This window comes from Tursiops truncatus, chromosome 4 (assembly GCF_011762595.2).
Source record: "Tursiops truncatus isolate mTurTru1 chromosome 4, mTurTru1.mat.Y, whole genome shotgun sequence".
Taxonomy (NCBI): domain Eukaryota; kingdom Metazoa; phylum Chordata; class Mammalia; order Artiodactyla; family Delphinidae; genus Tursiops; species Tursiops truncatus.
In genome coordinates this window covers 72,034,420-72,050,129 of record NC_047037.1, presented here as the reverse complement: position 1 = coordinate 72,050,129, position 15,710 = coordinate 72,034,420, and the positions used below count along the sequence as shown (strand labels likewise).

General features: G+C 38.1%; 1 protein-coding gene across 7 annotated transcripts in view; it reads right to left on the bottom strand.

Moving 5' to 3' along the window:
* Positions 1 to 2,253: 2,253 nt before the first annotated feature.
* RNF168 (ring finger protein 168) overlaps positions 2,254 to 15,710 on the bottom strand; it is a 40,067-nt gene continuing 26,610 nt past the window's right edge. For 4 of the 7 annotated variants that reach the window (XM_033855664.2, XM_073804075.1, XM_033855663.2 and 1 more), the window contains 3 exons: positions 10,688 to 10,769; positions 7,027 to 7,930; positions 2,254 to 3,599 (listed from right to left, as the gene is read on the bottom strand). In XM_033855664.2, coding sequence (XP_033711555.1) covers positions 3,487 to 3,599; positions 7,027 to 7,930; positions 10,688 to 10,769 — 1,099 coding nt within the window. In that variant the 3' untranslated portion in view covers positions 2,254 to 3,486. Of the gene's footprint in view, positions 7,931 to 10,687; positions 10,770 to 15,710 lie in introns of all 7 variants that reach the window. The other 3 variants (XM_019922453.3, XM_033855667.2, XM_033855666.2) reach the window with 3 other exon arrangements.

Here is a 15,710-nt window from a genome sequence, read left to right as displayed (position 1 = left end):
CAGAAGCCACTAAATTTGGAATAAAGGTTTCAGTAAAATACATGATGCATAAATTATTATTATTATTTTTTGCGGTACGCGGGCCTCTCACCGCTGCGGCCTCTCCCGCTGCGGAGCACAGGCTCCGGACGCGCAGGCCCAGCGGCCACGGCTCACGGGCCAAGCCGCTCCGCGGCATGTGGGATCCTCCCGGACCAGGGCACGAACCCGCGTCCCCCGCATTGGCAGGTGGACTCTCAACCACTGCGCCACCAGGGAAGCCCCATAAATTATTTTTTTAAACCAAAGAAAAGAGGCATGGTTGGTTCAGTTCCCATCTTTTTGGTAGTTTTTGCTATTATGCAACATTAAAATTGCCACTTCTCCCCAACCAAGGACCTAAGTCTTAGGTAATTAGACCTCTTATCTACTTTTTGGTTTGTGACGTGCTAATCAGCACCAAAAAAAATATTTTTCTTCTAAAAGTAAACCAGTTAACTAATGTAATCTGTAGCTTTATACAAATAAAAGCTTTAATTATAAGTTTTCTAAGCATTTTCCAATAGAAGGAATCAAGTACCTTTTTTTGTTTACAAGGTGCTTTTCCAAAAGGACAATCATTTTGAACACTTTTCAAGACGACGAACTTAGAATACATTTGTATAAACTATAGCACTTCAAGTTCTTTGGGAGTACAAAGATTCTGTCACACTGAAACCAAACTGATTAGGTATTATCTCAGTGTCTCTTGCTAAGATTATTACATAATTCCTGTCATCTTATTTTTTGCAATCTAGGATTACTCTGGAGTTGCTTCATTATGATCTATTCCAATTACTAAAATGCCCTCCTTTAAATCTTATCCTGGTGTTCTATTATTTCTAGGGCGTACCCTCCTAGGATCTCTGGGAATTTAGCGATGATGTCTGATGGCCTTAATTTTCTGTAGAAGAAATTTCAGAGGGGTTCTTGGCATCCTGGTAGGTGAGGAATTAGAAAGCTTTGTAGGCACTCGGGACAATGGTGGCTTTAGGTAGGTGATTGTTAGCTTCTGTATAGAGTGGCACACACAAACCTTACTCTCTAATCATCAGTTCTGGTCGAGATGGGGACACTTGGGTATACAGGAACTGAACAATTGGCAGGGCTCTCTACACGTACTTGGGAAGGTTCTCCAGTTTTCTTCCATAGATCCTTTATGAGGTTTTACTTCTTCTGGGCATTTGTGCTTAAGCATAATTTCCCACATATATTACTCCATCTTAACAGGATAGGAACTTTCCAAGTTTTTGCCTTAGAGATTTCAAGACATCTTTGTACTAGAATCTATTTACGGAAAACTTCTCTGCTGTATTTTTCCCCCTCTCTTATCTCTTAGCTCCTGCCTGTCTTCTCACGCCTGCCATTCTAAACTCCGCTGGGATATAAAAAACACTTTTCCAGATTCTCCCAGACTCCTTTGCCAGCAAGCTTCCTATTAAGTTCTATTACCTATAAGAGGTACTAGAAGGGAAGGGAAAAAGGGACATTTTTTTTTGCTGTTCCTATCAGTGTTGCCCCAGCAGTGGCAGTTGACCCCAGCTTCCAAATGCCTTCAACTCTTCTAGAACCAGACTCACCGGGCCCTTTCAGAGTACCAGCAGTAGCTGGGAGGTGTTTCTTTCTCAAACGTCTGAACACCAAGTCTGCAGGGCCCGCTCTCCAAAATAATCCTGAGCACCTACATTCTAGTAACCAAAACCTTTCCTGTGTGTTTCCCAGCTTTGAGGGTGGTAGCCACTTCCTGCAGTTATCATCTTTGGGTTATCTGTGTTCCCTTGTTTCAACACCTGTCTAACCAATTTCCTATACTGCATTTCCTCTGTTGAAATACCTATTTTGGTTGCTTTCTTAAGTGGATCCCAAGCAACAGATCCAGTATAATCTACATTTGTCTAGTATAAACTGACAAGGGAGTGGGATTCTAATCCTGCAGTAAAAAACAGAGACACCCAAACTTTTTATGGGTCTTAAGAAATGAAGAGGAATGATACAAAAGATGGGCAAACTCAATTTATGATCTCCAATTGAGAGAAAACCTTCTGGATTCAACTAGTTTCATGGGTAGAGCCTAACTGCAGCAGCCTGGGACCACAAAAGCCAAGTTGAAGAGAAACGTAAAGTGAAATGTAAAGTAAGAGAACGGTCCCCTAAGTTGAACTCAGGGTCCATGTTGCTCCAAGTCCTGCCAAAACAAGGAAATATATATTGGGGAGAACAAAACTGACTCAAAACTTGAAGTCATGGTTGTTTATTAAGATCTTTACACAGGAATTAAGATATGGGCAAACATACAGTAGTGGCCCAACTCCCCATTTCAAAGTCTGCAGTGATTTACAAACCTTTATCCATACCAAATGTGTACAACTTGTATAGGAATTTGAGGAAGCCACAAAATATTTCTGAGAAATGGTTTCTTCTGAGGCCAAAGTCTCTTGCAATCTGGGAACTGTGACACAGGGGAACTTATGGGCAGGGGTCTCTTGTGACATGGAGCTGTAGATACATCTGGTAGGGGAGAGGTGAGTAGTCTTCATGAGTAGACAAAAGGTAACTTGCAATTTACTGGATGCCACACGTGGGTACTTACGGTACACAAAGTCACTGGATAAAGTGAAACTCTCCCAAAAGTGGGAGTGATGGAGTAGTGGGGCTGAAGGATAGCCAGGAGAAAGTCACTATCACTTATTAAGGTTCTTTTTTGAGTCAGGGCCTGTGCCAGGTGCTCTATTACTTCCCTTAACTCTTTTTTTTTTAAATTAATTAATTAATTAATTAGGCTGTGTCGGGTCTTACTTGCGGCACACAGGATCTTTCTTGCGGCATGCGGGATCTTTCATTGAGGCACATGGGCTTACTTGCCCCGCGGCATGTGTGACAGTTCCCCGACCAGGGATCGAACCCGTGTGCCCTGCATTGGAAGGCGGATTCTTAACCACTGAACCACCAGGGAAGTCCCACTACCCTTAACTCTTGATAGCAACTCTTGGTTACACTGATTCCCATTTACAGATTAAGAAAGTGAGATTAACAGGTAGAGACCAAGTTAAGAAGGAAATTATTCTTTCTTCCCTCCTGCACGACATGCCCTTGTTTTGGTGGTCCAAAACTCATGCACAAATTACTAGTCCCATCGTTCAATTCCTTATATGTGAACTAAGGAATCGAAGAGCCATTTAAAACCATTTTTAGCTCACAGGCCCTATAAATATCGGCGGCATGCAGATTTGGCCCCTGGGATGCAGTTTGCAGACTTCTGTGCTAGGGCTTTCAATTGAGGCCCTGGTGTGTTCAACAGGCTTCCTTCCCCGGTAGGTCCTGAACTCTGTTCTTGTCTCATCAGCAGTGTGAGCCTGACGACAACTCCTCTCTGCTTTTCAGAGGTTTTCAGCCTTTTAGCCTCTGCTCTGAACAGTTTCAAAACTGCAGTTATCTTGATGGGAAAACCGACCTTGTGTTTGATGACCCTCAAGTCTCCAATACTGTCACTCTAGCTTCATGAGATGGCCCAGAGCTCTGCCGGTTTCTCTGTTCACCAGCAGCAGCCCTGATTCTCGTCCTGCATTCAGAAAAGGCACATGCTACAAACAAAAAAGTGGTTGCAAACATCAGTTTACCTCTCAAATCTCCCCTCTCTAGAATCTTAGCCCCTAAGTTAGTCTTCATTGTTTCAGTAGCTTTCTGATGCTTTTAAGTAAAGCATTTTAATTTTTAAATGTAAAAATTTTACATTTTTATCTGGCTTTTCTCATTGTTCTCAGCAGGACTGCAGGTCTGCAGCATTGCTACCTGAAAAGCATAAGCTTTGCTTTCAAATAATTTAAAAATAGTATATTAAAGCTAAATATATTCAAATTCATTCACAACACTATTTCCAAAAATTTGCGTTATTTTTTTTTTGCACTGAAAAACCTTCCTATGATTCTTAGAATTTAAAGGCAAAAAAGCACTGTCTAGAGTGGTATAGGTTGAGATGTCTAAGTATCCTTAATCTTGTAATATTTTAAGAACATTTAAATTTTGAGATGATATATTCAATATGATTGAAAATTTTAAAAGTATAAAAGAACATATAGAGAAAAGTCATTCTTCCACTCCTGTCTCCCAGCCACCCAGTTTCTCTCCCTGCTGGCAACACTGTTTATCTCTTAAATATATATTTCTCTTCTTTGGATAAATGGTTGCACACTATGTACACTACTCTACATCTTGTATTTTTTGTTTAACTCTATATCTTATAGTTCTTTTTGTATCAGTAAAGTGGGTTTTTTGCTTAATTGCTGTATAGTATTCTATTTTACCATCATTTATTTAGTGTTTCTTGATATGATTAAGGTTGTTTCTAAGCTTATTACAAACAATGCCAAACAAAAATGTTTTATGCATGCCATTCTACATATATGTGAAAACAGCTTTAAGAAATTCCTAGAGGTAGATTGCCAAGGTTACCTCTCTAGGGCTTTAAAAGTTTCTATACATACCAAGCAACATATAAGAGTGCCTATTTACCCACATGCTTGCCGAGACTGGGGAAAAAAAAAAAAAAACCAAAACAAAACACCTTTACTAATCTGAAGGGTGGAAAAATGTATGAGTATTAGTATAAGTGATATTATGCATCTTTTCACACATTTAAGAGCCACTTATATTTCCTTTCCTGGGAACTATGTTTCTTGGGGAAATAAACTTCTAATTTTCCTTTTGGGTTGTTGGTCTTTTTCTAAAAGTATTGGCAGACACTTTATATAAAGGAAATAAGCTCTTTGTGATGAGTTGTATCTATTTCTTCGCAAGTTTGCCATGTCTTCCAATTTTCCTTTATGGTAGTTTTTGTTATGCAGAACTTTTTATTTTCATGTGTTAATTCTTATTTTTAACTGTGAAAAACACATAGTCCATTTCAATTTTTAACAATTATTTTAATTTTCAGATTCTCAACCTCTGCATAGTTTTAGCACTCCCTGAGAAATTAAACACACTCATATCCCTTCCATAAAAATGGGAGGAAAGTATCAGTAAATTCTAATGACTGACACAAAACATTTACTAGTTTCTCACAAAAATGCATACGTGGTAGTATCAGAAGGACTAATTGAGAAATTATCTTATGGGCTTCCCTGGCGGCACAGTGGTTGAAAGTCCGCCTGCCGATGCAGGGGACGTGGGTTTGTGCCCCGGTCCGGGAGGATCCCACATGTCGCGGAGCGGCTGGGCCCGTGAGCCATGGTCGCTGAGCCTGCGCGTCCGGAGCCTGTGCTCCGCAACGGGAGAGGCTACAACATTCAGAGGCCCGCATACCGCAAAAAAAAAAAATTATCTTAAAACCAACTTTAGTCAGGAAGACTTCTTCACAGACAAATGAGTGGTTATATATGTAAATCCTAAATACATTACACTATTTTCCCCCCTTTTTGGTCATGGACTATTCCAGGAAGATTTAATTATATAACTTTTAATTTGCAGAGTCACTAAAATGTAAAGCAAAATTGGTCTTAAAAAAATATTGGTTTGATGAAAAGATATATTTTAGACAAATTTGGTTAGTTTCTAACTACATTTCAGCACAATCATTACTCAGGGGACAATCACTTTTGAGAAAAGGCAAACTAAAATTTAAATCAGCATCAGAATTCTACCCATAATTACCCAATCAATATTGAAGTAGACGCCATCAAGTATGCAAAGATTACAGAATTTCAGTTACAAAATTTGGAGGAAAAAAATCTTAATTATGTATAAAAACACTGACAAATTTAAGCTAGAATTATTAGCTCTAGGACAGTTCACTGCATTATTACCTTAAAAGGATGGCTAACTAGATATCAGCAGCAATGCTGTTAAAACAGTTGTTTGCTCAAAGTTGTTCCTATTAATGAAACAAAAGATTAATAGTCTCCAAGTTAAATTTCACAAAATGAAATCGCAGCCTTCTGATTTAACTTTCAGGGGCAAGACAGAGCAAAACCCAAATATCATACTTTCTATTTTTGTCCATAAACACAAATAAAAGTCAGTATCAATACAAAGGTTAACATAAGGAAATAAAAACATGATTAGTCAGGTTCTACAACATAGGATACTGCGACATAACTCTCCTACAGTAAATTCCCCCCCCCTCCACTTTTTTGGAATAGCAGATTAGATAGTATGGTATGAAAAGCTGTTAAAACCCAAATGTTTTCTGTGCCATCTAGCAAAGAAAGCACGAGGAAGAATACTTTGCCAAACTACACCTGCTACTCCAGCCTGGACCCAGTTGTCTGATCATCCACTCAGTTTCAAGGCCTCCAAATTGTCAATCTACCCCACTCAGCCTCATCCCAAGCTTAGCTACTTTTGCATCAAGAGTCTAGTTTCCTTTCTGTCAACTAAGTCCTAATTTTCCAGAAAACTCTGATTTTTCTGCTTTCACGTTGATCCTGACCCATTTTAAGTCAAAAAAAAAAATGCTGTAATACTTAAAGTAATTGAAGTGGACATGGAAATTAGATTACTTTAGTGTTATGAAAGATGGACTTCAAGTGCTCTGCAAATATATGGGAAAGTTGCAAGAAAACTTAGATTCTAAACCCTGCCTGGATTCCTTAGCTACTTGGTAGATTATAATGTTGCTTTGATTACTAGTCAGTACAAAAAGGTGCGTGAAGGCCACAAAACATGCATATGGGGGGAAATGCATGGAAATGAAGATTTCTTGGGAGTTGGCCAAGGCATTTTTATATCCATAAGGACTGTCAACTTAAATTTAGTACACCAGTGATTAAAAAAGGAAAGGAGTGGGACTCTTGCTTACAACCGAGTTTGGCAGAAACACATTTGTATATTCCTCCCCTGTAATCACACCGTCCTTTAATTAAGGACAGTGAGTATGCCCACGGAGCAGAATTAATGAAAAATTTAAAAAGAATCTATGATAGAGAGCTTCACTAGATTATACAACACTCCCCTTACCCAAGCACTACTTTGTGTATCTCTGAAACATCTGAAAAATACTTTTCTGTGACTTACTAGGCTGTAGGGAATGAGGAGTTTTAGATACATTACAATTATCTCTAGTAGAATTTGTTATCTTTCTTCCATTAACTGAACGTTTCAACTGGATCTTAAAAGAAGGTTGCCAATTTTCATTTTTTGAGCCTCTCCTAGGTTTTGGATGCTCTAGATTAGTCTGTCTTTTGAAGTTTCTATCTTTGGAATTCTTCCTTTGTTCCTTTAGTAATCTGTCTGGAGGTGAGGATGTAGCACGTAACTGATATTCATCTGGGGATCCTTTTTGCCGGTTTGGCCTCATCTGTTCTTGATCCACCTCTTTCTGAAGCTGTAGTGCTAATAACCTGTCCTGTTCTTCTTGTTTATGTCTCTCAAAAAGTAGACATTCCAAATCTATCAGTTTTTGGGTAAAGTTGATTTCTGTTTCTTCTTGGTCTGAGGAAGCTTTGGGGAACATTTTTCTTCTTTTTGCAGAAAAGCATGGATCCCTGACTGCTTCAGACAAAGATTCCTGGTTTTTTCTTTTGGAGATATCTTTACTGATCAGTAGGTGAGACTCTTCATTTTCTGTCTCAACTGTGTTATTTCTAATTATCTGTGTCATATCTGATACAGTGCACCGACTCTCTGTTTTGCCACAAGGCTTAACTGCAGCTTCTCCGGAGTAGGGAACTCTGGCTTCAGGTCCCTCATGATTTATGACACACAACTCTTTTTCATGATTGCTTGGTCTTGTTTTGACTTTTCCTTCAAGGCACCATTCTTTACCACTGGCACATAACTGAGGCATAGGTGACTCCACTGAAGATTGTGCACCTTGTTCATGAACTTCAAGGCATATCTGAGGAGAAAGTGTTGGCATATCTTCCTCAATTTCTGTGTCTTGCCATGTAGGGCTCTTCACATCACTGCTGTCAGTTTCCTGTAGAGAACAGAAAAACACTGAGTGAACCAGGGGAAAACATCAAGTCGTAATACATAAGTCTAATTACACTGATACCAAAGCTGAGTTGTCACTATAAGGTAATTATTATTATTACTAATAAGATATATTAATTCTTAATAGTATTTTTATTCTGTGTGCCAATTTAGATTAAGGTATTTCTTCATTTTCACTCCCATGAAGACCTACAGTTTAAAATCCACAAACTAGTTCTATATATGGCCAGGAGCTGGCACCATGACTTGATTTCTCATCTTACAAACTTCCTCTAGCCCAGGGATTTTTAATCCCTTTTTGTGTCACAAACCCTCCTCCTTTTGGCATTTTTGTGAAGCTTACAGACCTCTTTGAGAATAATATTTTTAAACATAACAATAAATACATAGGGGGACTTCCCTGGTGGCTCAGTGGTTAAGAATCCGCCTACCAATGCAGGGGACATGGGTTTGAGCCCTGATCTGGGAAGATCCCACATGCCGCGAAACAACTAAGCCTGTGTGCCACAACTACTAAAGCCTACGCGCCTAGAGTCCGTGCTCTGCAACAAGAGAAGCCACTGCAATGAGAAGCTCACATACCGCAACAGAGAGGAGCCCTCACTGGTTGCAACTAGAGAAAGTCCGCGTGCAGCAACAAAGACCCAACACAGCCAAAAATAAATACATACATACGGAACAATTTATATTGCAACACAATTATTAAAATCTTACAATTTATGATGTAATAATGCATATCTATTAATACATTAAATAATAAGATCTAGTGGCAAGTCTAATAATTTGTAACACTGAAGGAGGGATGAGTATAAACGATATTTCAAGAGATCTGCAACAAATGTAATGTGATTAAAAACCAGTGTTATCTATAGGTGACAAAGTCACAGGTACTGTTAACAGTATTATGGTTTACTGGTTTGCTGCCTACATTCATAACTAAAGGAAATGCCAAAATGAGAGGTCAGGTGGAAGTAAAGATAAACTTTTCCTTATATCTAGGTTCATATGTACTCTGTGGATTCTACCCACAGACCTTAGGTTAAGAACCCTTGCTTTAGCCAGTATAATTCTTCTCACTTACAGGTCTTGGGTAAGTTAAGACCTAGGATTAGTTTTGACCATGAGAAAGCCTTAAGAAGAAAGGTTTCGGTACTTCCCTGGTGGCGCAGTGGTTAAGACTGCACGCTCCCAATGCAGGAGGCCCGGGTTCGATTCCTGGTCAGGGAACTAGATCCCACATGCATGCTGCAACTAAGGAGCCAGCGAGCCGCAACTAAGGCATGCTGCAACTAAGACCTAGCGCAACCAACCAACCAACCAACCAACCAAATAAATGAAATAAATAAAAAAGAAAGGCTTCAATGAGAACTTGCTTCAAAACAAAAATTCCTCCTTGTTTGCGATCTTAAATCTGTTCTTTTACCTACTTTGCTTTGCATTTATCATTCCTCATAAGATTTTTTATGAACCAATGTAGTTTGGATTGGACAAATTCTAGGTTGCTTACCTAGTTTTGCTGTGAATATTAACACCAGGATAGGAGAAAAAAATCCCAGCCTACAATGCCTCTCCCATCAATCCTTAGTTCCAGCATAAGCCAGACCATCTGGACTTGAATTCTCCCTCTAATACCTCTACTTAAGGGACACTGAGCAATTCTCTTGCCTCTGCATGCCTCAGTTTTCTCAACTATAATTGGGCACAAGAAGGGTACCTTATAGAGTTGGTGGCTGTGATGAAGATTAAAGAAAATAAATACATTATTTGGCACATAAACGTCCATTAAATGTTAGGTGCTATAAAACCACCTAGCTAAACTGAAAAAAGTTTAGGAACCTGTGAGTAAAGGGCTAATAAAACTTCTATGTAGGAAACTGACCTTGGTGTCAGCTGGCTTTTCCTAGTTCTATTTTCCTGGAAGCCTGATACAGGTGAAATGTCACCTGTGTTACTAGGCCACATAGCTTATGGTAAAAATGACCCTTACTGGTGAACTGCACCTGTACTAGGAGAACTAGGAGTGATCTATAAATACCTTGCAGGAAGCCAAAGCTCAGGCCTTCTGTAAGTGACTTACAACTCTTTGACTGGCTGTGTTCCTTCCCAAGACCCCTGGAAGCCACACCCATGAGTTGTTACAGTAAATAATTTACTCTTATGGGGCATGGGACTTCTAAGTCTGGGTGGTTACTACACTCCTCTGCATGGTCTCACTTCCAGGCCATCACTTAGGAGCTCTGCAGTGAGGACTCTTGCTGAACAGATACGCCTGATGTCTGATGCTACCCTACTAGCACGCTTTGTTTACCATTGTGTAATCCTTTAAGTGAAGCTGGTACCAGGGGTAGCCTATTTAGTTTTGTGAGTCTGATGATCTCGGTCAGGGATGTACAAACTACAGCCCATGGACCAAATTCAGCCTGGTGCTTGTTTTTGTACAGTTTTACTGGAACAAAGACAAGCTCATTTGTTTATATATTGTTATGGATGCTTTCAAATGACAACAGCATCATTGAACAGTTGTGACTGAGACCATTTGGGCCACAAAGCCTAAAATATTTACTATCTGGCTCTTTAGAGAAAAGGTCTGCTGACTCCTAGCCTAAGTGAGCCTAAGGTGACTAAGAAAGGTTGTTCCATTTACTATAGTGACTTAAAAAAAGTTAGGAAACTGCAAGTATTAACATTCTATAGCATTAATAAAACTGCCAAGCCAAGAACATCTTTAGCATCCACGTACCTTAGACATGGAGTCTTCCCTGTCTTCTTGTACAACTTCAGACTGTGATGCTGACCAAGGCTGAGATTTAGGTGACAAATACCTTAAAAAAAAAAAAAAAAGTTTGCCAAAATTTGAATGCTTTGAAACACAAGTGGCATGTATCCAACATAATAAAGCCAGATTAGCTATTTATGCTGAAGGCTGTCTGGCTTGCTGCTTGGCTGATTTATCAGAAAGAGTGTAATTCATCTCCCTGTCTCAGGTATTTTGGTCTATTTCTGGAGGAAAACTTAGAAGTCTGAGTATTGATATATTTTAGTGAAAAACAGCAGAAAAGGAAGTAAAAGTCAAATCTAAATTATTCCTTAATTCTCAAAAGAATTTAAACGGATAGGTACTAGCATCAATACAACGTAAGACTGTATACAGTCTTCCCCAAAGTAATGGAACTGACATTTCAAGTCAGGAGAAGGAATATGTTAGTTTCTTTTTAATGCCAGTAATTCTACATTTTTTATCTCTATTTGAAAAATGGTCTATGATTAGATTCTTTACCATTTTGGTATAGAGATTTTATTATATACATATTTTATATCAACTATCTACTTAGAGATATAAAAGATTTATCAATGTATCAGCATAAGAGCACATCTCTAAATATCTAAGCATCTTTAATGGGCTGTTTGCCACTAAAAATATTAAGTCTGTAATATAATGGAAAACATAAAAGAAATGGGAATAAAAGGACAGGTTATAAGAGGTTAGGTATATTTTTTAAATATTTTTTTTTGGATTTTGTTAAAAAAAATCCAAACACATACAACTCTGCTCAAAAATGGCACAAATGTTGGCTGTCTTCAAGTGGTGGTAACTTTGGGTGATTTTCAAAGAGCAGCTAGCTTTTATAATTAAAGAAAACAATGGAAAAATGTCTGATTGCAAATATGTAAAATCGTAAGTTCCATTGTCCAAAGCACCAACGTGTAGCATATAACATTAAAATAAAATCTAGACAAAGATCTCATATAAAGAATAAATATCCCTTATAGACAAAATAGTATCCAAACCGCATATTTAGTTGCATCAACCTAAATATTTACTCTGAGAACTTATGAGAATAAGAACTACCTCTCAGTTGATAAAACAGGAGTCCAGGTTTAGTCTCATTTTAATTTTGTTTCCCAAAGCTGAAGAATTCCTTCTGCCAATGTTAGATATTAGTAACCAAGTATATTAAAACCAACATAGAATTATTACAGCTTAATAGTTGTTCAGAAATCCATAAGCAGAAAACAAAACAAAGTGTGATCAGATACCCATGTAACATAATTGGTGAAGATTTGTGAACTCTCTGGGATATTGTTTATTTATAATAACCAAGTAATATATGAATACATGTAGGAAATATGTGTCATCATCCCTTTCCATTCCTATTTGCTTCCTCATATGTAACCAATTTTTTAAAAAATTATTTCTATATACTGCATACTATCTTTTTTTAAAGCTATCATATTCTTTTGTGATTTCCTTTTTTCACTTATGTCTTATAGATCTTTATAAAAAACTATATACATAGGCCTACCTCATAAAAACAAATAGTTTACAAGAAAATAGTTACAAAATATATGTAAGGGGTGGTGGTAGTGGTGATGTAATTAATTGGGCGATTGGGATTGACAAGTATACACTAATGTGTATAAAATTGATGACTAATACATCATAGTTACAGGGAGGGAGATACTGACTGGGAAAAGATACGAGTGAACCTTTTGGAAACAGTCTGTATCTTAATCTGGAGTGTGGTTTATACATATGTAAAAATTCTCCAGAAGTTACATTTAACATTAATATATATATACTTTAAAAAGTTTTAAAATCTTATATTATCATAAAAACCCGTACACTTATCACTCAGTTTAAGGGGAAAAAATCACTGATTTTAAAATTCTTTATGGGGCCTTCTCTTTGTGCCCCAGCTGACAGGCTACAACTATCCTAAGATGCTCTTATCTCTTGCTTTTATTTATTTATTTTTCCCTTGGTCTATTTTATTTTTATTGGGGTATAGTTGTTTTATAATGTGTTAGTCTTATGTCTTGCTTTTAAAAATAGTCTTAACACACACTAGTACCCCTAAACACTTTATTGCTTAGTACTGCATGATTTCTGAACTTTACGTATATGGAATCATACTACATGTATCTTTCCACAACTTGATTTCTTCACATGCCTTCCTGAATCAGGCATGTTTTCCTTAGCCAGAATTCATTTTCATTGCTGGAAAGTAACAGTATTCTGGTCTACTGTTGGACATGTGGGTGCTTCTGGCTCTTTACTGTTACTAACAGTACTGCTGGAAACATTCCTGCACATGTCTTCTGGGGTTTTAGTGTCTACACTCCAGTCATAGAGCATCAACCTTTTACACTCCCACCTATAGTTTAAGTGCTTCTTATCCTCTAGGATACTTAATATTGCCAGAAAGTTTAATTTTCCAATAGGGTGAGTATGAAATGTTACCTCATCATTATTTTGTTGCTGTTTTAATTGAGGTGCAATTGACATATGACATTATATTAGTATCAGGTATACAACATAATAATTCAATATTTGTATACGTGAAATGACCTCACTGTAATTTTTTAAAAATCCTATTGAAGTATAGTTGATTTACAATGTGCTAATGTGTTAATTTCTGCTGTACAGCAAAGTGGTTCAGTTATACAGATATATATATATATTCTTTTCCATCACAGTTTATCACAGGATATTGAATGTAGTTCCCTGTGTTCCAAGTAGGACCTTGTTCACCCATCCTATATATAATAGTTTGCATCTGCTAATCCCAAACTCCCAATCCTTCCCTTCCCCACCCACCCTCCCCCTTGACAACCGCAAGTCTGTTCTCTATGTCTGCCTCACTGTAATTTAAATTGAAATTTCCTTGATTACTAATAAAGTTCAATCTTTTCACATGTTTTGGCCTTCAGCTTTCGTGTTCTGTGATGTCAAAAGTTTTTGCCTCTTTTTCTGTAGTTCTGTCTTTTTCTCACAAATAGGTGGGTATTCTTTAATAATAAACTTTTTCCAGTAAATAAGTTGAAATATCTTCTTTTAGAGGGCAGCTTATCTTTTCATTCCCTAAAGGTATTTTGATAAAGACATTTTAAATCTTATTATAGTCTATTTGGTTTGCTCCTTAAAGCATCCCTCTCTACAGATATCCTCCTAAAGATTTATTTTATGTATATATGTATATATTTACATATTTGCTTGCTTACTTATTTACGCATGCTGCGCTGCACGGCTTGCTGGATCTTAGTTCCCGGACCAGGGATTGAACTCGGCAGTGAAAGTGCCGAGTCCTAACCACGGGACCGCCAGGGAATTCCCTTGTCTTTTTAATAGGTCTTTAATTCGCCTTAATTTTTATAGATAGTATGAATAGAGGTCCAAGCTAATTTTCCCCACATATTATCCACTGTCCCACAGGCATTTATTGACAAGCACCTCCTTTCCCCACTGACCAGCAACGATGACTACTGTGTTAGTTACCCAAAGTACCCCAAAACTTAGTGGCTTAAACCAACAAACATTATCTCATAGTTTCTGAGGGTCAGGAATTCAAGAGAAGCTTAGCAGGGTAGTTCTGGCTCAGGATTTTCATGAGGGTCCAGTCAAGATGTTGGTCAGTCATCTGGTCAGTAGCCTGACTGAGGCTAGAGGATCACCCTCCAACAAGGCTCATGCACAAAGGCTATTCTGGAGGTCTCACTTCCTTACTGGTTGTTGGCAGAAGGCCCCAGTTCCTTACCATGTGGGACTTTCCATAGGGCTGCTCACAACATGACAGCTAACTTTCCCAGAGCAAATAATCCAAAAGAGAAAAGTCACTTTAGGACTTAGTCTCTGAAGTGTACAATGTCCCCCTCTCTGAAGTGTACAATGTCCCTTCTGGTAATTCTATGTGTATACTTAAGTCCAGCTCACATTCAAGGGGAGGGGAATTAGGCTCAGCCTTTTGAAGGGAGAAATATCAAAGATTTGTGAACATATTTTAAAAACACCAAAGCTAGGGCTTCCCTGGTGGCGCAGTGGTTGAGAGTTCGCCTGCCGATGCAGGGGACACGGGTTCATGCCCCGATCCAGGAAGCTCCCACATGCCGCAGAGCGGCTGGGCCCGTGAGCTATGGCCGCTGGGCCTGCGCGTCCGAAGCCTGTGCTCCGCGGCGGGAGAGGCCACAACAGTGAGAGGCCCGCGTACCGCAAATAAATAAATAAATAAAATAACCATTTTAAAGCGTACATTTAGTACATTTACAAAGTTGTGCAACCACCACTTCTATCTAGTTTGTTTTTTATTTTTAAGAATTCTTTATATATTCCAGAGACTAGACCTTATCTGTTTTTAACTTTGTGTACCTTTAACCCACCAGTTTCTCCAATTTCTACTTTTAAATTCATCAGTTTATTCTTATATTTCTAGTAAAGTTTTATCTTTATATATTTCAAAATATATATTTAGATTCATGAGTTATATCCTTTATGCAGAATAGTATTATATCAATATGAAATATCCCTGCTTTTCTTTTAATGGTTTTTCTCGACTTCTACTTTGCATTATATCAGGCATTAACAATATTGATGTTACACGTCTATTTCTTCTTTTAATAGCAACCACCTCATTTAATGCTGCCCTCTTCCCATCTATCTCCATCTCCCTGTCCCAAATTTCCACCACCTAAAATCCTAAATTTCTATGAATTTTGAAAGGAAGCAAATTACCTGCACATACCCAGCTGAATGTTTTTGAAGTCTAGATTGTAGTTGATAAACTTTTTCAACTATGAATTACTATGGAAAAGCTTATATCCTCATAGAGTCATCAACTCTTCCTGCTGCTAAGAGGGGCACTCTGGGGCAACTAAATTCACTCCACTGTTGACTACCTGACTCATGTTTTTTGTACAGTGGGGAAGAAATGTAATATATAAACTGGGAAAAAGAGGGTGGGGTAATGATCTAGATGCCAAACTGTAAA